Source organism: Leptopilina heterotoma, unplaced genomic scaffold, assembly GCF_015476425.1.
Source record: "Leptopilina heterotoma isolate Lh14 unplaced genomic scaffold, ASM1547642v1 Lhet_8, whole genome shotgun sequence".
In the NCBI taxonomy this organism is placed as follows: Eukaryota; Metazoa; Arthropoda; class Insecta; order Hymenoptera; family Figitidae; genus Leptopilina; species Leptopilina heterotoma.
This window is the reverse complement of record NW_025111180.1, coordinates 386,669-412,760: the sequence shown is the minus strand read 5'-3', so window position 1 is coordinate 412,760 and position 26,092 is coordinate 386,669. Positions and strand designations below refer to the sequence as shown.

The 26,092-nt window shown below is 28.3% G+C and overlaps 2 protein-coding genes across 6 annotated transcripts in view; both read right to left on the bottom strand.

Annotated features, from left to right (window-relative positions):
* Nucleotides 1-26,092, bottom strand: part of LOC122510981 (protein tramtrack, beta isoform-like) — an 89,361-nt gene that overhangs the window by 47,055 nt on the left and 16,214 nt on the right. The window contains exons 2-4 of one of the 5 annotated variants that reach the window (XM_043625947.1): nucleotides 10,043-10,452; nucleotides 9,229-9,524; nucleotides 5,983-6,327 (exon numbers count right to left, since the gene is read on the bottom strand). In XM_043625947.1, the coding sequence (XP_043481882.1) occupies nucleotides 5,983-6,327; nucleotides 9,229-9,524; nucleotides 10,043-10,343 (942 nt within the window). In that variant the 5' untranslated portion in view covers nucleotides 10,344-10,452. The remainder of the gene's footprint in view (nucleotides 1-5,982; nucleotides 6,328-9,228; nucleotides 9,525-10,042; nucleotides 10,453-26,092) is intronic. The other 4 variants (XM_043625949.1, XM_043625948.1, XM_043625950.1 and 1 more) reach the window with 4 other exon arrangements.
* Nucleotides 18,641-21,579, bottom strand: LOC122510982 (tigger transposable element-derived protein 4-like). Its single transcript, XM_043625951.1, has 2 exons — nucleotides 20,513-21,579; nucleotides 18,641-20,191 (listed from the first exon to the last, which is right to left on the bottom strand). The coding sequence occupies exons 1-2, from the start codon at nucleotides 21,195-21,197 to the stop codon at nucleotides 19,326-19,328; spliced, it is 1,551 nt and encodes a 516-aa protein (XP_043481886.1). The 5' UTR covers nucleotides 21,198-21,579; the 3' UTR covers nucleotides 18,641-19,325.

The following is a 26,092-nucleotide window of genomic DNA, read 5'->3' as shown; positions in this document are numbered from 1 at the left end:
ACAAACGCATATAATATGAATAAAAATAATAACAATAATATTCATTACTATTATAATAATAATAATAATTATTATTATTATTAATATTATTATTAATATTATATACAATTCATATATTCGTATTATATTGAATGGGCGCGAGAGACGCGTAAATTTGGGAACAGTGGAAGCAGCCTTGTTTCAGTCCTGCATTAGGGTTCCGCAGCATTGATTGAACATTGAACGCGAATCTTCAACAAGGACTGGAGCGTCAGTCTTAAATAAGTGTTACATTATAGCTAGAAACAACCTTCGTTCCGCCGTCCCACCAAGGCTTGATCAATGTTGACCAAGCCTCAACGAAGGTTCCGTAAAGCCTGAATCCACCGTCAGTTCTCACCTGGGTTAACGGATCAAATCCGCAAAGGTCTCATTTTGAAGGGGTGAACGAGAGTAATTAATACATATGCTTCTCATTTTCCAAAAAACTACCCTTTCTGAAATACACCCCTTTAAAAAACGCGAAAAATGACAAAAATTGTAAAAAAGGTATAAAGGGCTTAGGGGGTTAAGTGTGCAAAAACTGCCCCCGCATCTATTTTTCTCAAATTTGGCCCATATATTACTATCCAGATGACTATAACTTTCTGCAATTTTGAACTCAAAATTCGCTTTTTTGGGGGAGTTATGGAGGGGGAAAGCAAAATCAAAAAACTTATTTTTCTCGAAAACTACTGAACCGATTTTAATGAAATTTTAAGAGGTTGTAAATATAGATAAGACGATTTTAGAAAAAAAAAATCAAAATTTTTTTTTCAAAAAAAATTTTTGAAAAAAATTTTTGAAATTTTCAAAATTTTTTTTTAGGGTTATTTTTTGAAGTGACCACTTTCTCTTTTGTTGTAAAAAGTACCTTATAATGTCCCCTTTAACATATATTTTTTCTAAATTTTTTAAAAATATAGTTTTTGAGTAAAATGTCAAAAACCATGGTCATGCTATTTGCCACGTACGGTAATGCACATATATATACATATGGGCAATTTCATGTGATAGGGTATAGCCAAATAAGTATGGAAAAAGTGACCCGAATATATTTTTCCCATTCATTCCTACCCACTTAAAAATAACTTTTTGAAATTTTTAACTCAAAATTTTGAGTTTTTTGGAACTTATGGAGAGGAAAAAAATCGAAAAACGCATTATTCTCAAAAACTACTGTATGCATTTTAATCAGCTTTGAATATGTTGAAAAGACAATTAAAGAGATTCCAAAAAAAAATTTCAAATTTTTTTTCAAAAAATTTTAAAAATCTTTTTTTTTTGAAAATTTTAAAATGAAAATTTTTTGAAATTTTCAAAAAAAAATTTTCTAGTTCTATTAAAGTGACATTTTTATGTATTTTCTCATTTCATTCTCTTATGTGATCTACTTAATAAAAAAATTTTGTCCGACATGATTTTAGGGTGTAAAATTTTATACAATATAAAAATGTACCGGGTATGTTTTTGAGTTATTTACCGTGACACACCCTAAAATCATGTCGGACAAAATTTTTTTATTAAGTAGATCACATAAGAGAATGAAATGAGAAAATACATAAAAATGTCACTTTAATAGAACTAGAAAATTTTTTTTTGAAAATTTCAAAAAATTTTCATTTTAAAATTTTCAAAAAAAAAAGATTTTTAAAATTTTTTGAAAAAAAAATTTGAAATTTTTTTTTGGAATCTCTTTAATTGTCTTTTCAACATATTCAAAGCTGATTAAAATGCATACAGTAGTTTTTGAGAATAATGCGTTTTTCGATTTTTTTCCTCTCCATAAGTTCCAAAAAACTCAAAATTTTGAGTTAAAAATTTCAAAAAGTTATTTTTAAGTGGGTAGGAATGAATGGGAAAAATATATTCGGGTCACTTTTTCCATACTTATTTGGCTATACCCTATCACATGAAATTGCCCATATGTATATATGTGCATTACCGTACGTGGCAAATAGCATGACCATGGTTTTTGACATTTTACTCAAAAACTATATTTTTAAAAAATTTAGAAAAAATATATGTTAAAGGGGACATTATAAGGTACTTTTTACAACAAAAGAGAAAGTGGTCACTTCAAAAAATAACCCTAAAAAAAAATTTTGAAAATTTCAAAAATTTTTTTCAAAAATTTTTTTTGAAAAAAAAATTTTGATTTTTTTTTTCTAAAATCGTCTTATCTATATTTACAACCTCTTAAAATTTCATTAAAATCGGTTCAGTAGTTTTCGAGAAAAATAAGTTTTTTGATTTTGCTTTCCCCCTCCATAACTCCCCCAAAAAAGCGAATTTTGAGTTCAAAATTGCAGAAAGTTATAGTCATCTGGATAGTAATATATGGGCCAAATTTGAGAAAAATAGATGGGGAGGCAGTTTTTGCACACTTAACCCCCTAAGCCCTTTAAGAAAAAAAAATTTTTTTTTCGCTTACGCAGTAACAAATGTTTAAAAATATTGTAATCTTTGTAAAAAAAAATTAATAACAAAAATTTTCCTCGGGGTAAAAAGAAAATTAATGAAAACTACCCCCAAAAAACAAAACAATTTAAAAATCTACCGAATTCGCCTAAAATTTATTACTCGGGGGTTTTCGAGCTCGCTGATTACGAATCTGATGTCAGTTTTCAAAAATTCAAAATGGCGGATCGAATATGGCGGCCAATAAATTAAAAATTCATCATATTCGCCTGAAACTTGTTACTCGGGGGTTTTCGGGGTCGCTGATTACGAATATGATGTCAGTTTTCAAAAATTCAAAATGGCGGATCCAATATGGCGGACAATAAATTAAAAATTCATCATATTTGCCGGAAACTTGTTACTCGGGGGTTTCCAATGAATCCTTTCAGTATGGAACGATAAAAGAAAAAAGGAGAAAGGAATAAAAATTGCAAAAGGTAAAATGTCGTAAATTGGTTAAAATAAATATAAATTATCTTTTTCCAGTTTTCAGAATCACAATTGTTCAACATTGATAAAAAAATATATCAAACCATTTACCCAATATACAAAGATAATAACAAATTTCTCCAATAAAACTATAATTGTATCTACGAACAGTTATTAAATAGGGGTGAGTTCTGAGGATGCTGTTTATTATTATTTTTATCTATAACTGTGTAATTCTGAAAAACATTTTATGATTTAAAATCAATTAGAATTAATAATTTTTAAAAATCTAATACAAAACTTTTTATCATGAAAGGGTGGCTATTTGACCTTAGGGTTATTTTTTTAAGGGTAGTTTATATTTACTATCATTACCCAGTCACCATAAAAATATTTTTTCGTATTTTCGAAACGTATAGAATTAATAAAAATGACTTTTTTAATTGTTCAAAACTATTGACAGTATGTAAGAATAATTATTAAATAGGGGTGAGTTCCAAGGGGGGGGGGGGTGATTAACATTATTATCCATATCTGTGGCACTTAGAAACATTTTTTTATAATTTAGATGCATTTAGAATCTATAGATTTTTTTTAAATATTCACAAAAATTAATATCGTCAAGAGGTGATTATTTGACTTTGAGGGTGATGTTCAAGTGGTTATTTATAATTCTTTTGCATTTTTTAACAACCAGAGAATATTTATAAATAATTATAAAGCTGACAGGAGCTTAAAAATATTTAATTTATTACTTAGATTAATTATCAATTTTTTAGGGTACTAATATACGTTAGGGGTGGTTTTAAGGGGTGGAACATGTTAAAAAAATTGTTTTTTCATATTGAATAATAGAATAATCGAATTTACTAAACATTATACGTTTATAATAACGGCAAAAAACTCGGCCATTAAAGGGTTATGGGAAGCAAAAGTATAAAAATATTAAAATTTTTATTTTAAAAAATTATTAATTACCTACATTATTTTTCTATAAAAATTCTTAAAGTTTTTTAAAAATCTTATTCAAAAATTCTAAAAGAGTAATTGGATTTTGGAAGAATTACAGTTGCAATTTTTAGAAATAATTAAATTTCATGAGGTGACAATTTTATTGTCAAATTTTATTTAGAAAAAAGTGTCTCAGTTTTAAAATTGTAAATTTTATTTAGAAAATATTAAGAAAACAAGTTGTTCATTTCATGACCATTTAGCTTCCTCAATATATAAATAGAAATTCGTGAGGTAATTCACGTACAAAATTTTGAAATTGAAATTCAAAAATTCAAAAATTTGAATTTTTTGTGAAAAAGAAAAATATTTATTAATTTTATAAATTTTAATAAAATATATACTTTGTATACATCAATCGATTCGTTTTCTTGTCAGGAATGTAATTTTAAGAATAATTAATAAAAATATTAACAAATAAAACAATTATTTCAAAAAATACAAAAAAAATTTTTTTCTGAATTTTAAAAAAATTGTATAAAAAAAAATTTTGGAGATATTTTCGAAAATCCTTGTGTCAGATTTTAGGTATTAATGACTGCAATAAACCTGCAAAATTTCAGGACAATCCATCAAAATTTGTCTGAGATAATTTGTACACAATTTTTGTGACATACCCACACACACACATACACACATGTGACGCGCTCCCAAGAAAGGTACCTAAGAAGAAAACGAATTCTAGGTTAGGTTCGTGTTACATTTATCTTGATTAAAAGTTTATTTTTAATTATTTGAATTTGAAACAAATTTTCATTGGATATTTTGGATATAATGAAGACTTGAAGATCAATAATTTTTAATTAATAATTGATTTTCTTTCTGTATTTTCACTCAAAAAATTAAAAACCTAACCTCAAATTTTTTGCTTCTTAGGTACCTTTCTTCGGAGCGCGACACACATACATCTGGATATTTGCTCAGAATTGAATATACATAGGGGAGAGTGGGGTAAAATGGGGTAGGCGGGTCAAATGGGGTACCTCTGTTTTTCTATGATAGGTACTTTTAAGTTTTTTATCCTCGACATATATCATTCATGTTGATAAGAAACTGTTATTAATTATGAAGACACTCCAAAGAAAATTTTTTTTTTAAAGTTATACAACTTTTAAGTTTTAAGCAAAAAAAATATGAATTTTTTTCAAAATTAAAGTGCTTACCAAACTTTTTGGGACAATGCATTTAATTTGGCAAGTGTGGGATCTTTTTCAGTACTTATTCTAGAGTAATTTTCAATAGAATAGATTGTTTAATTGTTTACAATAACTTATGAACATTGCATTTTGTTTTAATATGCAGTGTGGGGCAGAATGGGGTACCTAAGTGCGGGGCATGCCGGAAGCTATGCTGTTTCATTAAAACTATTTCAAAACATTATATTATGAATATTTAAAGGTTTCCTGTAGAAGAATCGATATTTTTGTTTCGAGGCATTTATGCTATCGATGTTTCACTATCGATATATCGATATTTTGCAATATCCATGTTTTTTTGTTAAATTCTAATAAATATTACTTGTTTTTCCATAATAATAAAGAATCCTACTTTTTGTTTGTATTTATAATCTCATACAACAAGAATTTAATGAATTTTGAAAAAAAATTCAATGTTTTGTACAGTTATTTGATGTCACCCCATTTTGCCCCACGGGTGGGGCAAAATGGGATTTTAGCACTTTCTCAGAAAATACGATATAAGTTCTTTCAAAAATTTTTTTCTCCGCTATTATCATAATTTCCTCAAAGCTAAGTGTACAAAGAAGAATTCTGAAGTTTAGCTGAATCGATTTATTCGTTTGGTTCTCTGTAAACAGCCAATTTCAAAAAGGTACCCCATTTTGCCCCACTCTCCCCTATGTTTTAGATGAAAATGAGTCCATATAACCTTGTTTTGAAAAATTGAAAATCGTCACGAATGCAAAGCTTCCTCATGAGGAAGCAAAAGAAATAGAAAAGAGATTTAATTCATTTAAGAGTCGATTTAATTAATTTAAATTTATAATATGTTAAAAATTAAAAATATTTTCTCTTCTTGTGGGTAAAAATTTTGAAATGTTACTTGTGAGGAAGGTCCGGCGAGTCCCTTGATTTGCAGTGCCTCCGCGGCATTTAGAAGTTGAGGTAATTTTTCATGAGCGACATTAACTTCGCCACGATACATGAATTTGACTAGTGCCTCGACCTCCCAGAATTTGAGGTCCTTCATCAGAATAATGGGATGCTGACAAGGATTCTCGCGCAGCAATTCCGCCAAGTAATCGCTGCAGGTCGAAAGAATCATTTTGTGACACTTTAGTGAACGACCCTCACAGGCAAGTGTCACGTCGACAAACTGTTCTGAATCCAAAAGCGATGGGAAACTATTTTGCATGTTACTGTGATAACTATTCCACCTCAAGCAAACCTGGAGAAATATTCAATTTTTATTATTATTTAATTCCTTGTAAATTCGACATATTTTTAAAATATTTTCCTATTTCTCTAACACATGGTGGCTACAAAAATTTAATGTTGTTTCTTTCTGACTTTTTTTTACTGATTTTCATAGACAACATTTTATTTAGTTTTTCTCATTTTTTATTCGGGAAATTTTATTAAATTTTATCAAAAATAATGGAAAAAAATCAAATTATTTTGGAATTACTAGGGGAGTGTTGTTAGAGTTAGGCATAGTTTTGACTTTTCTTCATAACTTCCCCTGTAGAACGAATTTCGCGATTTCGCGCATATTGTTGGAAAGATCAACTCAAATGCAATTAGAGCTGTGCAAAATAATTCGAACCGAACTGTTCGAATTTTTTCGCCTAGTTCGAATGTCGAAAGACCGACATTCGAGTTAGCCTAGTTCGAATGTCGAATATTCGACATTTCGGCGTCCCAAAACCGAACTAAACTCGGTTTGGTTCGAATTTTGCACAGCTCTAAATGCAATGTTTTTGCTGAACATTGTAAAAAAAATTTGACCAAAAGATTCAGAGTTATAAGCAATTTAAAAAAAAAATGTTTTCAGAGTTGAACATGGTTGCCAGAATTGGGCCACAGTAGAAAATCAATGAAATATTTAGGTAAATGTTTAAAAATGACCTTCAAATGATAGAATGACACTTGGGAATGAGGAAAGGAATCATGAAATTAAAATAAAATCCCATATTATGCATTTTCATATAACTTTAGATAATTTATTCCTCATAGACGAAATCCAAAATTAAAAAAATTAAAAAAGGTTATCAAAAAATTTTTTTCCCTCTTCTACATTTAGTTCTCTTTTTTTGACACCACAAAAAAGTTTTTGCTGAGCCTACATATATCACAAATTGGTACGCTGGTCAAGTATAGGTTCGTATACTTAACTGCGACTCATATGAAAAGATGGCTGACATTAGTAGCAAGAATTTTCGTAGAAAGATAGATGGCGCTAGTGCGATAAAACGAAATAAACGCGGTGGCCGCGGTGGCTCAACCCTAAACCCTGTCCAACTCTGACAACTCTCCCCTACAATTACAATTTCTGCTTTTTTTGGTATTCTAAAAATATTTTTGAAATATTTAAAAATCTTGAATTTTTCTTATCTTTCTTTTAGTTACAAACTTTTAAATCACAACGATTTTTAAAACAATACGTTCTAATTTTTTCTTGTTTCTCTAAATAATTAAATTCTAGAATAAATTTCTTAAAGTTAATAATTTTAATTAACTTCAAAAAAAAATTCAGTCAATAACAGTTGTAATTTTCAGAAATAATTGAATTCTAGAAGGTTTTAAACTAATATTTTCGAATATTGATCTGGATAAATTAAAAAAAATTAAATATTTATTTTAAAAATTATTTCAGTTTTTAATCATTTTATTTGAAAATCTCAAAAAAAACCTGTAAACAATTTTAATTCAATTGTTTAAAAAACATTGAATTTTAAAAAAAATTTTATCAAAGAATAATAATTTAATTTGAAATTTTGAAAAAAAGTTTCTAAAAATTGGAATTCAATTATTTATAAATACTTGAATTTATAAAAAAATGTTATTAAAAAATTATCAAATTAATTGAAATTTTGGGAAAGTTTATTGAAATTATTAAATTTATTTAAAGAAAAAATTTTAGAGAAAATTTCTAAATTAGAGATTTAATAAATCGAATTTTTAAAGAATTAAAGAATTTTTTTTAATTAACAATTAATAATTTTAAATAAATTTTACAAAGAGTGACAATTGAATGTATCTAAATAACAATAAAGTAAATAATAAATCATCTAAAATAATTTAATTATGAAAGATTTACAATTAAAATTTTCACTAATTACTAATTTAAAAAAGATTTAAATTCAAATTTCTTTTAAATAGAGTTTTCGAAACATTTTATTTAAAATTATGGAATTTTGGTTTTTCAAATATTTCAATACTGTTTTTTCGAAAGATAATTGACAGGGTTGCCACATGTCAGTAAAGTTAGGAAAATGTCAGGGAAACAAATTTTTTGTAAGTAAAGTAAGGGAAATGTCAGGAAAAAAAGTTTTTGGCACGAAAATTAAGAAAATTGCGACTTTTACGACTTTTCTTCCAAACATTGCAACAAAAAACAACAATTTTTAGTAAAAAAAAATGCAACTTATTTTGATTTTTATAATGCGAAAAATAACTATAAACAAATCTTTCAAAAATTGTTATTGAATCATTTTTTAACATAATTAAATTTTTCAAATATATCTATAATAGAAATCTTTTTGAATAGTTGAAATTTTGTAAGATTTAATTGAAAATAATTAATTTATTTCAAGTATTCATTTACAATTTTTCAAAAACAATTTTTGAAGAATTTTATTGTAAATTTTGAAAATAATTGAAATATCAAAATTTTTTATGAAAAATCTTTAAAGGTAAAAATAATTTTTTAAAATTCAATATTTTCAGTATTTTCAATTACATATTTCCAAAAATTAAAATACATACAAAAATAATAACATTTTGGAGAAAACAATTATGTTCAAAATTTTTAATTAAAATTAATCAAAAAATTAATTAGTTTTTATAAATTATTAATTAATAATTAATTGATTCAGAGATGAATTTTAGTTGAAAATTGTAGAAAATAATTGAATTCAGGAAGGGTTATAATTATAATTTTTAGAAATTATTAAAATTCATAAATTTTACTCATTTTTCGTAAACATTAATATTTTCCTGTAAAAAGAATTTTGTCAGGGAAAATAATCGAGGGAAGTTTGGAAAATTTGTAAAATTCGATAAATCGTTAAAGTTGGAAAAAAATGAAAGATATGGAAGAAATTAATTTAGAGAGGAAAAAACTCACTTCAGCTGGTTGTTGTGGAGCCTTAATTTGTTGAGTTGGTTGTGTTACTTGTCGAGGGGGCATTTTGATAGTAGTCGGCGCCACTTGCTTCACCTTCAAAGGAATCGTCTTCAGAACTAATGTCTTTGGTTGTTGTTGCTGCGACTGCTGCTGCTGTTGTTGTTGTTGACCCTGTTGAGTAGCCGAACTCGGTACGAAATTAGACGGTGAAATATTTTTCATCTTTCTCGAATAAGTTTGTATTGGCACTCTCGATTTTGTGGGAAATGAAGACTTCTCCCGTTGTTGCTGCAATACTATTTAACAAAAAAAAATTTAATTAGTTTTTTGTAATTTTTATTCTTAAAATAAAGAATTTTTCTTCTTCTTCAAAACAAAATTTTAATAGTCTTTTTTTATAATTTTAATTAGTGAATCTTTCTTCCATTTATATTTTAAAAGTAAAATACTATTATCTCAAGTGATGAGAATGAAAAATTTAATAAAGCAAATAAAATAAAAAAGATAAAATAGAAAGAATTAAAAATTAATAAAATAAAGAAAATAAAAAAAACAAATAAAATAAATGGAATAAAAAATAAAAACAAAAGAATAAAAGAAGAAAGGAGAAAAGAAATAAATGAAACAAAAATGAAAGAACCATTTTCTCAGAATTTTAAAACACATTATTTTCGTTTCTCGTTTTCAATTTCATTTTTGCGATTGCTTGTTGTTTTCACGGTGGAAGTAGGAGGAAATAAATTTTCTCCCCTTCTCGATTTGCTCTTTTTTGTTTTTACGTCGGGGAAAAAATGGAGATTGAAGGGCAATTTACCATGATATCTTCGTCCAATGAGCCTACCACCGTGATGAACTCTGAGATGTCGATGTAAATTGGTTGTGCCGCATTGTCGTGGATTGGCACCGCCACGTACAACAACGGCACCGCAAATTCGGCACTGAGCACGTAGGGGATCATTTGTGCATAAATCAAAGTGCGCCCACACTGCACTTGGATTGGCCATTGCTCGAAGACTTCGTGAATGAGAACGTACCCGATGACCCAGAGCACTTGGCGATGGTAGTTGTAGGCCTTCTTCTAAAATATCATCTTCTTCCTCTGGCTCTTGTTTCATTTTCAAGACGGACACTTTCAGACACCTTTTTCTCCACTCTTTCTCTCTCTCAAGCGAATGGAAGAAATTCCTCTTCTTGGTTAGAAAAACAAAATAATCCCCCTATTAACTAAATTTCTTTAAATAAACCTACATTTTTTTCCAAATCACAAGTTGGTGAAGTTCACAACGTTTATAAAAGATTTAATAGAAAACGTTTATTTTTAAAAACATTTATTCCAATTTTTGGCTAAAAAATTTTTCTAATAATATTTTTCTTGTCAGACATTCATAATAATTAAAATTTTGTCAACAAAAATATTTTTTTCGCCATAGACATGAAAAAGTGTCTTTTTGGGACCTGTTTTGGGCAAATAAAGTAGCACTTTTTCAAGCAGTTCTGGACAACTGCCGTAAAAAGACTTTTTATGGCAAAAAATTTTAAATAACTGATTTTTTCGACTAATTTTATGCAAATGTTAATTTAAATAATTAAATTCGTGAGAATTTCATAAATTACATTCATGAGAAATTTTTATTATTTACTAAAATAATTTAATTTTTACAAAGATTTTGACAAAAAAATGTTTAAAAAATTGAATTCAGTTTTAAAATTTTATGAAAATAGTAGATATTGAAAAACATTGAATTGCAAAAAGTTTTCAAAAATAATTAAATTTTACAAAGAATTCAATTAAAATTTTTGACAATAATTAAATTCTTGCAAATGATTTTATTGAAATTTTTTTAAATTATTGAATCTCCAAGAAGAAATTTATTTCTTTTAAAACTAATTGAATTCTTGCGATGAATTTTATGATTTATGAACAAAATTGAATTTTACAAAGAATTTTATTGAAATGTCTCAAATATTTGAATTTTCAGGAATAATTTTTTTAGTTATCGACATAATTGAATTCTTTAGAAGAATTGTTTACATAAATAATTGAATTCTTGGGAAGAATTTTATTACAATCTAAAAGAATAATTGAATTATTTCAGAGCAATTTACTGAGAATTGAATTTAAAAACATAGATTTCTTTTGAACAATTTTATTAAAATATTTTAAAATAATGGAATTCCTGTAAAAAATTTTAATACTTTTGTAAATAATTGAATTCTTTTAAAGAATTTAAAAAAAATATATTTTTTTAAATAATTGATTTTTCGAGGAATTGAAATTAAATTTTTATAAATAATTACATTTTTCTTATCAATTCCTGTAAAATAGAATTCCTGAGAAAAATGTTTTATTTTTGGAAATAATTGAATTCTTTATAAGAATTTTATAAACAGTGTTTTAAATATTTCAATAATTAATTAATTTTTTTTAGTATAGTTTTTTGATTTCTAGTGTTAGCGAATTTAAAGTAGTATTAATTCTAAAAAATAGAAATAATACAGGGTTGCCACAAAAAATTAATTTTGTTTTTCCCTGATTTCCAGACAAAATTTTAACTTTTTCCCTCACCATAAAGAATATTCTGATTCTCTAGAAAAATTATTAGATACTCAAAAAAAAAAACATTCTACTACATTTACTTACGAATTTCTTAAATTTTAAAATTATTCGCAAACATACCTAAATAACTAAATTTTAAAATAAGTATTTAATTATTATTTTTCCATAAGAATTAAAATTCTTCAAAACATTCAAATTCAAAAATTGTTTAAATTAAACAACTTACAAGAATATTATTATAAAACATGAAGATATCAATTACTTCGAGTCTTCCACTCGGAGTGATTGATATCTTCATGTTTTATAAAAATTTTAATTTCCATTAAATTTAAAAAAAAATTAAATTATTTACAAAAATTATAATAAAATTCGTTGCAAGAATTCAATTATTTTCATAAAATCATAAATAATATTAAAATTCTTCACATGGTTTCAATTATTTGTAATACAATTTTAAATAAATTTCTCGAAAAATAAAATTATCTTCAAAAATTTTTTGCAACAATTAAATTAGGTACACTTCACGAATATAATGAAATTCTTCGTTGAAATTCAAAATTTTTCAAAATTTACATTTTTAATACAAGTTTTCGAAAGAATATAATTATTTAAATAAAATGTAATAAAATTCGTTGAATAAATTCAATTATTTTTAAAAAGTAATAAAATTTTTCACATGAATTCAATTATTTAAAAAAAATTGATAAAATTCGTTGTCAGAATTCCATTATTTTCATAAATTATAAAATGTTTCTGAGGATTTCAATTATTTATAATACAATTCAAAGTAAATTCCTATAAAAATGGAATTATTCTCTTAATTTTTTTTGTAAGAATTTAAGTACATTTCACGAATATAATGAAATTCTTCGTTGAAATTCAAATATTTTCACAATCAACTTTTTTAATAAAAGATCTCAAAAGAATTAAATTATTTAAAAAAGTGTAATAAAATTCGATGCATAAATTCAATTATTTTCATAAATAATAAGATTCTTTACATTATTTCAATTATTTAAAACAAATTTGAAAAAATTCATTGCAAGAATTCAATTACTTTCATAAATTAATAAAATTCTTCACAGAATTTCAATTATTTTTAATACAATTTTAAGTAAATTCTTCAAAAAATGTCAATATTTTCAAAAATTTTGTTAAAATTCTTTGAAAGAATTCAATTATGTATTTTATCAATTATGTATTTTTAAAAGTTCATGCTATAATGCTTTTAATATTCAATTATTATCTTAAATTTTAACTAATATTCATTTTCAAATAAATTTTTATTAAAAAATTCTATAAGAATTCAATTATTTAAATACAAAAATATATAATTTACTGAATAAATAAATGTTTTTCGAAAGTAAATTATCATAAAGAATTTTATCAACAAATTTAAATTTTTTCGAGAAATTTTAATAAAATTTTCAAGAATAATTCAATTTTTCGAGGAATTCAATTTAAATTAAATTAAAAATATAACTGAAATACAATGATGAATTTAATTATTCATGAAAATAATTGAATTTTTGTGAAAAATGTTATTATTTATGAAAACAATTGAATTATTCCGTAATTTGCTTAGAATTTTATCAAAATTTTTTTTTTAATAATTGAATTCTTTTGAAAAATTTTATTAAAACTGTATAAATATTGAAATTCATTGAGTTGAGAAAAATTATTTGAAAATAGTTGAAAATTAGCAAAGAATTTTATTAAAATTTTTGAAAATAATTGAAATTTGGAGAAGAATTTTATTATTTTTAAAGATAATTGAATTTTTATGAGAATTTTTTTAAATTTTTGAACATAATTGAATTTTCGCGAAGAATTTTATTACTTTTGAAAATAAATGAATTTCTGCAATTATTTGTAACTTCTCTAAAATTCAGTTTTTTCCAGTTACTTAAATAAAAATCCCCGACTTTTCCCCGATTTCTCTGAGCAATTTTAATTTACCTGACTTTTCCCTGAATTGCCTGATTTCCTTGACCCGGTAAGAAGCGAGGAATTGAAAAGAATTCAGACGTTATTTTTTTTGAATGGACGAATTTCCAAAATAATCCAATTCCTCGGTGGAGCAAGGAAAAGTAGCAAAATCTATTATTCTTAATTGACTTCACCAAAATATGAAACGCGCATTCAAAAGAGTGAGAGAGTACAACAAATCAGTAGAAATTTCTATTCCACTGAATTGCTTTACTATCACTCAATATTTCACTTGAAAAAAGGTTAGGTTTTGAAAACTTGACGTTAAACATTGAACATTTGAAAATTTCGTTCATTTATGTCAATAAGAGAATTTTTTATTTTATCGTAAGCACTGTGCGTTTTTAACCATATTTTCACTAGTTTTAATATTTCATTTTAATAATTTAGCACTGAAATCACAATGAAATTCACACGACGCGAAAAATAGCTGTCACTGCGTTTTATTTTAAGACAATAACTAGAGGAGCTCCTACAAATAATTGGAAAGATTAGGCTTTTTCAAATTGTTTGTCAAAAGTTCTATTCCTTTTAATGCGTTTCTAAAATTCGGTAATGTCAAAGATTTTTGAAAAATTAGTACACAGAAGACTGGAGCACGAAATTGAATCCAGAGATCTTATCCCTCATCAGCAGTTCGGATTCCGTAAGGGTAGATCTGCTGTTGACTGTGTTGCCACCTTTGCTGCGGAAACTTCGGCCGGTTTTTTAGACTCCTTTAACACCCTTGCAATTTCAATCGATATCAAGGGAGCCTTTAATAACGTTAGACCGGACTTACTTCACGACATCTTGACTGACCTTGACATACACCCCTGCACAATTAACTTCATAAACCACATAACTTTTAATAGACATATTTACTTTGGCTCATCAACCTCCACTCCTAGGGAATGCGGGGTTGGTGTCCCTCAAGGAGGAGTACTCTCACCCTTACTTTTCAATCTATACTTACGAAACTTAGGACTTCATCTACCCGAAAACATCAAATACGTCATGTACGCGGACGATTTACTCCTCTACATAAAATTTAAAAAAGACGAAGACATTACGGACTTGGTTTCAGATGCGATTAGGGTCCTTTCTGACTGGTTGAAGTCCATGGGAATGTCTGTTGCTAAAACCACTAGCTGTGTATTCTCTAGATCTCGCACCAACTTTGAGAATCTACAGATTCTCGTGGATAACACACCAATGAATTGTACGACAACGATGAAACACCTGGGTATTATTCTTGACCGTAAATTCACCTGGCATGCACATATTAAATATATTGCTAACAAAGCTACTAAGGCATTAGGTATTCTTAGGATCATTTGTCGCGCCACCTGGGGAACTTCCCCTATACTCACGCTGATGGCCTAAAGGGGTCTCATTAGATCGATTCTTGATTGGGGATCACCCCTCTTTACTGACTCCTCAATGACCCTACTGAAAACTCTGGATCGAATCCAATCAGCAGCCTTAAGAACCTCTTTGGGATGCCTTAGGTCAACTCCCATCCCAGTTCTTTTGTCAGAAGCGAATGAGCCCCCTCTTGAACTTAGGAGAATACACCTCTCCAATTCTTTTATAGTCAGAAATGCTAAATGGCAGGACAACCCTCTTGCTCCTCTCCTTAAACTTCTAAAATGTAAAACAACAACTACGAGATTGAAATTTAATATTAAAAAGATCCCTCTCCTTGAATCCTTCTGCAGAATCTATCCCCTAACTAAAATCTGTTATATATTGGGAAAACCTGCATACTTTGACTGGAAACTGACTACACTTATAAAATCACCCAAATGTGACATTACCACCGGACACACACTTAAGAACTTAGATAATCCAGACCTTAAGTTACGCAATATTTTACAATCAGACTTTCAAGATTTTGTTCCCATTTATACAGATGGCTCCTAAAATTCTGATACAGGACTGGCAACATCGGCATTTCATGACGAATATAATGACTACACTCAAGCCATTCCTTTGCAACCTTACCAAAATTCATAATTCTCATCTTTCTCTTCATAGATTTTAGTTCTGACAGTCGGCTACGCCAAAAGTCATTTAAGAAGAAAAGAAAAGAAAAAAAGAATGAAGTTAGATGCTTTTCTTAACCCTCTGCCTACGCTGACTTATCCCCACTCTAGCGCTTTTGAATGTAATTCCCATAGTCCCCACCATGCGTCCAAATAGACGATTTTAGACGATAACGGTCACATGAGTAGGCAGAGGGTTAAATTGACAAATTGCATTGAAAAGCTTATTAAATTTCCAATAAAATTCCACTATTTTCATTTGTATTGCATAAATAGGAAGCGAGATATCATGTTATAAACACAAAAGAATAATTCTATTTTTTCCGCAATTTCTTACCCTGACTTTGACTCCTGGGAAAATTTAGAAAAGTTTATGAAAAAAATTGTTATTTTCACAGACTATTCCTTGTAATCTAAGCTTTAAATAGAGACCAAGAACAGCAAAAAATATTAACGGTTTCCCGAGATATTACAAAAAGAGTTGGACTGTGCGAAGCAAAATTTTTAACCATCGTTTTCTCTAACTCGTCGTTGAGTCAGTTGCGTGGCTGTGAAAAAAGTGTCGAAAATGAATTTTACCAAGTACATTAATAATATAATATTTTTTGCTGTTCTTGGTCTCTATTTAAAGCTTAGATTACAAGGAATAGTCTGTGAAAGTAACAATTTTTTCATCAACTTTTCTAAATTTTGCTAGGAGTCAAAGTCCTTTGTCAGGGTACACGGAAAAAAAAGTTCCCAGATGTTTCAGGAATTATTTCCTAAGGGTACAGTCCCATGTTGAACAGAAAACACAATGCAAAGCAGAATTTCGTGAGAGTGGAAAGGATAGTGATATCTGATTATCTCTCTTGCACTCACGAAATTCTGCTTTGCATTCTGTTTTCTGCTCAGCATGGGACTGCACCCTTACTCTCGGATACGTGGTAACAGCTGTGAACTAGCGACGAACATTCAATGGTAATCAATGAATGTTTGAAAGAAATTCGGGAACTGTATTAGAAAAAGCTATAAATAGTCCATTAGTCTCTTTTTCATTACTTTCTCATGTAAAGTTCATGGCGCTGGCCGCAACTGTTTCTGAAATTTTCGGGAACTCGTCAAGGAATCTTGGTGCGCAGAAACAGTGCGCACCAGTCTCAACAAGTCTCACAGTCAGTAAGACTTGCGTGTCTTATATATTTATTTTATGCTGAGGTATTTAACTCGCCTGTTTAGCTCAGCTGGATAAGACGCCGGACTTCTATTCTCGGGTACGCGAGTTCTGTTCCAGCCGCCGTCGATTTTTCTCTAATATGGTTTTTTCTATTTCAGAAACTTAATAAAAAATAAAAATTGTATGTGACCTTCAAGGATAAATGTGTATGTGTGTGTGTGTGTGTGCGGACGTGTCAAGGAGGGGAAGTGGGAGGGGGGAAGCAGAATCCATTTTTTCTTGCATTCGCCTAACTTTTCGATTTTCTTGAACAGTTCCCGACTTTTTCAAGAACAGTTTGCCGAGAAGTGGTGAAATAGTTATAATTTGTAGAGAAATAGTAAATGACATATTTAAACGACCCAATGGGAAATAGCCATTAGTTTACCATTGGTGCATTAATGGACCAATATTGGGAGCCATTGGTTTTCTCTAGGTTTATTATTGGCACCCAATAATGGACCACTAATGGTAAAATCGTGGGATGTCCACGCCGATGCCAATAATTGGCAACCATTATTGGTACATTATTGGCTGCCATTAAAAAACCATGAATAAAAAAAAATTTTTTTTATTAAATTTTATTAAATAATAAATGTATTTATTTAATAATTATTTCATTTATTATTTATTATTAAAATATTAATTTTTTTAATTAATTATTTTATAGAAATGGTTATTATTTTCTATCACATCGAAATGTGAATAACCCTTTCGTTCAGAGTCTAAAAATTATTTACCTCACATCCATCAGTGCAAAAATAGGAGAGGACGGGCAGAATAAAATTCCACAAATATTCGTGAGAATGCTGCCTCCTTATATACTTTTCAAGTTTCATGTTAGTTGCGAGAGAGTTTTAAGCAACACCTTCTATGGGGCGTTGAGCGAACTACATACAATTACTTACCGACGCTGCAGAAATTATCATGTAGTAAGTATGTAGTTCGCTCAACGCTCCGTAGGAGGTGTTGTTTCAAACTCTCTCGCAACTAACATGAAACTTGAAAAGTATATAAGGAGGCAGCATTCTCACGAATATTTGTGGAATTTTATTCTGCCCGTCCTCTCCTATTTTTGCACTGATGGATGTGAGGTAAATAATCTTTAGACTCTGAACGAAAGGGTTATTCACATTTCAATGTGATAGAAAATAATAACCATTTCTATAAAATAATTAATTAAAAAAATTAATATTTTTTATAATAATAATAATAATAATAATAATAATAATAATAATAATAATAAATGAAATAATTATTAAATAAATAAATTTATTATTTAATTAAAGTTAATAAAATTTTTTTTTTTATTAGAATGGTTTTTTAATGGCTTAATGGTTTTTTAATTATTGGCCCAATAATGGTTGCCAATTATTGGCATCGGCGTGGACATCCCACGATTTTACCATTAGTGATCCATTATTAAGTGCCAATAATGGGACAATAATGGAATGGTGTCTCCCATTATTGGGTTATTAATGCGCCAATGGTTTTTTTCCCATTGGGGAGGCAACATTTAGTTATCTGTGTACTACCCGCCGTATCCAAGAGTTAAGAACGAAGTTCCCGAATAATCCTCGAACTTTTTTTTCCGTGTAAGAAATTGCGAAAAAAATAGAATTATTCTTTTGTGTTTATAACATGATATCTCGCTTCCTATTTATGCAATACAAATGAAATAGTGGCATTTCATTGGAAATTTAATGAGCTTTCCAATGCAATTTAAAAAATCATCTAGCTTCATTTTTGACGGAGTTATCACTCTTTCTGTGCGCGTGTGTTTTTTAATAGCTCGAAGTGTTAGCGTCGCACAATTTCCGCCGGTAGATACTTTAGTACTGTACTATATACTTTAGTACAGTACTATATACTTCAGTACAGTACTATATATACTTTAGTACAATATAGTACAGTACTTTATAGTTCATTGATATCTCGTACACTACAGTACTAAATAGTACAGTACTGTATAGTATAGTACTTTATTGTATAGTAAAGTACTATATATTGTAGTATAGTATAATAATAAGTAATATAATATAATATAATATAATATAATATAATATAATAATAATATATAATATATAATATATAATATAATATAATTATAATACAGTCAAACCTGGATAAGCGAGAGTTCAAGGGACCGACAACTTTCTCTCGCTTATAGAGGTTTCTCACTTACCCAGTTTTCACTTACAGAGGTCTAAAAGCAAATTTTTCTCACTTACAGAGGTTTATGAAAAAATGTTATTCAAATTAATATTTTATTGTACATAATTATATAATTTATTAGTTATTTTCTTTTAGTTCACATTATCATTATCATTTATTTAAAATGCTTAAAAAAGTCAGTCATTTTCGTTTGTTTTTTTATTCTAATATTGTCAACTTCTTTCTCTAGAGCATAAATTTTATTGAAAACAGACTTATCAACATTTTTAGAAAATTCCAAGAAACGATGAACAGTCTCTAAAGCTTTTAAAGTTTCTTGTTTATTTGGAAAAAGTTCTTCTCTTTTAGTCAAATTTTTGTTTTCTTCATTATCATCTTCATTATCATCATCATCATCATCGTCATCATCATCATTTTTGGCCGTGGTTAAATTGGCTATTATGTCGTTATCCGTGAGTTCTCCTGTAACTGTCACATTGTCATCTACTCTAACAAAATCTTCGAAAGTTGGATTTTCAATGTTATGTTCACAAGGCAAGAGTGTATTCCAATCCTCGATACTAGGGACTTCAACATCATCTTCTTCTGTCTGGTTTCCCACGTCAGTGCAAAATCCAGCTTTTTTAAAGCAATTCTTGATGGTGACGTCGCTTATTGAGTACCATGCTTTGCTAGCGAACTTTATAGCCAGAAGTACGTTTATTTCAGGCTTCATATTTTTTTCTAAACATGTCAAAACATGCTTCACCACTTCTTTGCGATAATGTCTCTTAAAAGCATGAATTACTCCTTGATCTAATGGTTGCAAGTGGCTGGTAGTATTGGCAGGTAAAAAAATAACATTCACATTTGCGAGAGTTGGTAAATCTGTATGTGCAGTGCAATTGTCCATAAAAATAACAATTTTTTTTTTTTTGGTCTTCATATTTTTATCAATTTTCTGTAGCCACCCTTTAAATATTCCTCTTGTCATCCAAGCTTTTGAGTTGCTTTCATAATCTACAGGTAGGGTTTTTACACCTGCAAGTAAAAATTATGTATTGAATTTTAAGATAATAAAAGACTTGACTGGACTTAAAAGTAAAAATTACTCTCATCATTTTTTGACAGGTAAAATAGTTAAAAATAAGGTTTAAGACGAGTTTCAATTTTATCGTTTTAAAAGACTCAGTTTAAGTCAGCAAAAGGCTAAAAACTTGCAAAATCTTGCGAACCGTAGTTTTATAACTAAAAGAAATTTCAAACAAAAAAATTTTTATAATTTTAATAAAAAATTAATTTTTTTGTTACTTTTCAATTAAAATAGGAAATATAATACACAAGAACATATAAAAAACAAACCTTTAAAACATCGAGGTCGTTTTGATTTTCCAATGACGAGTAAAGGCAATTTATTTGTACCAGTCATATTTGCACATTGAAGAATAGTAATACGTTCCTTACTTTGTTTTCCTCCGTGGCACTTTTCTCCTTGAAAGGCAAATGTTTTGTTTGGTAAACACTTAAAAAACAAACCAGTCTCGTCTGCATTATAAATGTCCTCTGGGTCATATTCTGTTAAAAGATTCGGTAGATCTTTAGTCCACTGATTGCATACACGTACATCCACAGATTTGCTTTCTCCAGATAATGTCTTAAAAACTATATCATGCCGTCTTTTAAAACCCTCAAACCAGCCGTTACTAGCTGAGAAGTCTTGTATTCCTATTTTTGTCGCAAAATCTCTGGCTTTTTCTTTTAATAACGGGCCATCCATGGGAATATTTTTGTCGCGGATTTCTTTTATCCATTCTAACAGACAATTTTCAACGTCAGAAAATTCAATTTTTCGGTTTCTCTTAATGTTTCCATGTCCTTCAGCACATCGACTCTTTATTGAATCTTTTTCTTTTAAGATTTTATAAAAAGTAGACTCCGGCAAATTAAACTCACTCGCTATTTCTTTTCGTGATTTTCCGCGCTCGAATTCATTTATTATTTTAAGTTTATCACTCAGAGAAATCACGTTAATTTTTCGTTTGGGCATTATTAATTCACAAGAGACTCTCACTGCCAAGTTAACTATTCAAAATTCGTTTATTAACTGAAAAGAAAATTGTTTGCATTGTATACACTGGGTGTATATCTACGGTAATGGCTAATTATCTTTATTTTCATTTTAGAAAAGTAAGCAAATGCTATTAGAGACAAAAACAAAAGACATTTTGATAAAATTTTAGGAATATATACAGACAAGTCTCTCTCGCTTATAGAGGTCCGAGAGCGACTTCTCTCACTTATAGAGGTCCGGACGAGCAATGACTCTCGCTTACAGAATCTCACTTATAGAGGTTTTTACATGTAAAAATGAAGGGACCGAGAAATTTCTCTCGCTTATAGAGGTTTCTCGCTTATCCAGTTCTCGCTTATCCAGGTTCGACTGTATATATAATATAATAATAAGTAATATAATATTTTTTTAATATAATAATAATATAGTATAATTATACATAGTATAGTACAGTACGGTATAAGTACAGTACTAAATAATAGAGTATAGTAATTTTTCATACAATTGTTGGATCATCAGGGTTGCTACGCAACCTGGAAACCTGGTAATCCTAGAAATGTCAGGGAATTTTATAAACCTTAAAAAACCTGGAAAAGTCAGGGAATTTTGATCGAAGTCCTGGAAAATTGTTGTTTTCTAAAGTTATTGTGTTTATTCTTAAAATCTAATTTCACTTAAATATTTCAAAATTAATTCAATTTTAAAAGAATTGCGTTTACAATTTTCATAAGTAGATGAACTTCAAAAGACTTTGATTTAAAATTTTGTAAAATTTCAATTTTAAATGAATTTAATTAGAAATATAAAAAAAACTTAAATTTAAAAGAAAAATTAATAACTAAAATTGAGCCTCCGGAAATTATAACCACACATAAAATTCTGACCTCCATGCTAATTCAATGGGCGTCAGAATTTTATGTGTGGTTATACTTTCCGGAGGCTCAATTCTTCTGAAATTATTTAATTTTTTAATATATTTAATTAATAATTAAAAAATTGGACAAGTGCGAGTTGTACTCGCACTGCAATATCGGGTTCCGCACACAAATATTAAAACAATACTTGCAACATTGATCGGTAATTGGTAGAATTAAAATAAACAATTATAAAAATAATTAAGGAAGATTTCGACTATATCAGCAATTAGTGACATCTATTAGACGTCAATTGAACTCTTTGGTTTAGAGTCAGGTGTTATTCTTAAGATAATTATTCCGATATGGTTGTCGGTAAATAATTATATTTTTGAATTTAATTTTTGATCTGAAAAAATAAGCTGCGTGAACGACTGCACTGTGCATCTGTGAGGACTCGAACCCCAGTTAATAGCTGCCTTTCGCGGGACTAACGCCTACCAATGCACCATGCCAACACAGCCTGGACGTTCACGTTTCTTATAATCTCAGATCAAGCCCATACACTAGTCGAAGAGCTGTATAGTTAATGTAGGAAATTATTTGCTGATTGAGAATTTTAATTAAGGAAGATTTCGACTATATCAGCAATTAGTGACATCTATTAGACGTCAATTGAACTCTTTGGTTTAGAGTCAGGTGTTATTCTTAAGATAATTATTCCGAAAAAAAAAAAAAAAAAAAAAAAAAAAAAAAAAAAAAAAAAAAAAAAAAAAAAAAAATTAAATTCAAAAATATAATTATTTACCGACAACCATATCGGAATAATTATCTTAAGAATAACACCTGACTCTAAACCAAAGAGTTCAATTGACGTCTAATAGATGTCACTAATTGCTGATATAGTCGAAATCTTCCTTAATTAAAATTCTCAATCAGCAAATAATTTCCTACATTAACTATACAGCTCTTCGACTAGTGTATGGGCTTGATCTGAGATTATAAGAAACGTGAACGTCCAGGCTGTGTTGGCATGGTGCATTGGTAGGCGTTAGTCCCGCGAAAGGCAGCTATTAACTGGGGTTCGAGTCCTCACAGATGCACAGTGCAGTCGTTCACGCAGCTTATTTTTTCAGATCAAAAATTAAATTCAAAAATATAATTATTTACCGACAACCATATCGGAATAATTATCTTAAGAATAACACCTGACTCTAAACCAAAGAGTTCAATTGACGTCTAATAGATGTCACTAATTGCTGATATAGTCGAAATCTTCCTTAATTAAAATTCTCAATCAGCAAATAATTTCCTACATTAACTATACAGCTCTTCGACTAGTGTATGGGCTTGATCTGAGATTATAAGAAACGTGAACGTCCAGGCTGTGTTGGCATGGTGCATTGGTAGGCGTTAGTCCCGCGAAAAGCAGCTATTAACTGGGGTTCGAGTCCTCACAGATGCACAGTGCAGTCGTTCACGCAGCTTATTTTTTCAGATCAAAAATTAAATTCAAAAATATAATTATTTACCGACAACCATATCGGAATAATTATCTTAAGAATAACACCTGACTCTAAACCAAAGAGTTCAATTGACGTCTAATAGATGTCACTAATTGCTGATATAGTCGAAATCTTCCTTAATTAAAATTCTCAATCAGCAAATAATTTCCTACATTAACTATACAGCTCTTCGACTAGTGTATGGGCTTGATCTGAGATTATAAGAAACGTGAACGTCCAGGCTGTGTTGGCATGGTGCATTGGTAGGCGTTAGTCCCGCGAAAGGCAGCTATTAACTGGGGTTCGAGTCCTCACAGATGCACAGTGCAGTCGTTCACGCAGCTTATTTTTTCAGATCAAAAATTAAATTCAAAAATATAATTATTTACCGACAACCATATCGGAATAATTATCTTAAGAATAACACCTGACTCTAAACCAAAGAGTTCAATTGACGTCTAATAGATGTCACTAATTGCTGATATAGTCGAAATCTTCCTTAATTAAAATTCTCAATCAGCAAATAATTTCCTACATTAACTATACAGCTCTTCGACTAGTGTATGGGCTTGATCTGAGATTATAAGAAACGTGAACGTCCAGGCTGTGTTGGCATGGTGCATTGGTAGGCGTTAGTCCCGCGAAAGGCAGCTATTAACTGGGGTTCGAGTCCTCACAGATGCACAGTGCAGTCGTTCACGCAGCTTATTTTTTCAGATCAAAAATTAAATTCAAAAATATAATTATTTACCGACAACCATATCGGAATAATTATCTTAAGAATAACACCTGACTCTAAACCAAAGAGTTCAATTGACGTCTAATAGATGTCACTAATTGCTGATATAGTCGAAATCTTCCTTAATTAAAATTCTCAATCAGCAAATAATTTCCTACATTAATTATAAAAATATATTAAAATCATTTGATAAAAAAAAATAACTAAAAAAAATTAAAGTATTGTATATCTAATATTGTCAACAATAATAAGCAGAGGAACTATAATAAATTTTGAAAATTTTGTTCCTCTGCTTATTATTGTTTACAATATTAGATATGGGTGATTCTCCTGAAAGGGACCACTTCACGTGTCTCCAACATGAGGTTCATTATTTAAATTAATTTTTCATTAATATTTTATCAAGTTTAAATTTTTTGAAAAATTTATTTATAATCTACGAAGATTTATCTATCTTTATATAATCTTCTATTGCTTATATTTAAATTTCTTCCTATTTAAAAAACATATTTAATTTTGTCATCGAATTTTGGTTAAACAGAATGTATATTTTATAATTATATTTTAACGTATTTAACCAATTTCAACATATTTATGATATATATCAAATTAAAGTTTAGAATATAAGGATTATTTTTTACTTACATTTGTTTAAAATAAGGTAAAAAAAGTTATTTAAATTATTAATTAAAATAGTATTATCAATGAGAGTAAAAATTAAATTCATCTCCGAAGCCTCATTTTCTATATAATAACATCATATTTTTTAACGTTTTAAACATAATATGTAATCGATGTGAAAATATTTGATGATTAAAACTAAAAATATTGTTTAAAAAATTGTAATATTTTTAAAATTAGAAAAAATGAGAATTTTTTCATTAAATTATCAATTCATCTCCGAAACCTTTTTTATATTTGATAGGCGTTTTCTTTTGTTTTTAATTTTTTAATCATTGTTTTGAAATATTTAACCCTCAAATTAAATTATTAATTTAATAAAAATAAAATATACAAGCAAAAAGTGCAATAAATTAAAACATAACAATTTCTGAAAATTAATTTTGCGCAACTTATATTTTTATCTTTAAACATTTTCTAAACTTATTTATGAAAGAAAAGTAACAAAAAAAGAATAATTTGATTTTTTGGAAATTCAACCGAAAAAGGGTCCCTTTCAGGAGAATCACCCATATATACAATACTTTAATTTTTTTTAGTTATTTTTTTTATCAAATGATTTTAATATATTTTTATAATTGTTTATTTTAATTCTACCAATTACCGATCAATGTTGCAAGTATTGTTTTAATATTTGTGTGCCGAACCCGCCATTGCAGTGCGAGTACAACTCGCACTTGTCCAATTTTTTTTTATTTTTAGTTAGGAAATTAAAGTCAGAAAACAATCTCTCATTTATTCTCTTAAAATTTCACTCTCTTCCTTAAAATATTTAATGCCACGTGTTTAAACTAAAAAAAATTAAAAAAAATTTTTTTTTTGATTTTTTTTCAAAAAGTTTCTTAAATAAATTTTTTGTCGTCAGACTGTAATAATACACTAGGATACCAATTTTCAGCTCATTAGGTCAAATAATGTAAAAGTTAGGAAAAAAAATTTTTTTAAAAATTTTTTAGTTTTTCCTTGACAACGCTATGGCCATCATTACATATCAAGTTCTCTATATTTTTCCTGTAATATTCGAGTAAAAATACACCAGCATGCAAAATTTCAGCTCTCCATGTCGAATAGTTTAGAAGTTAAGGGGGGGGG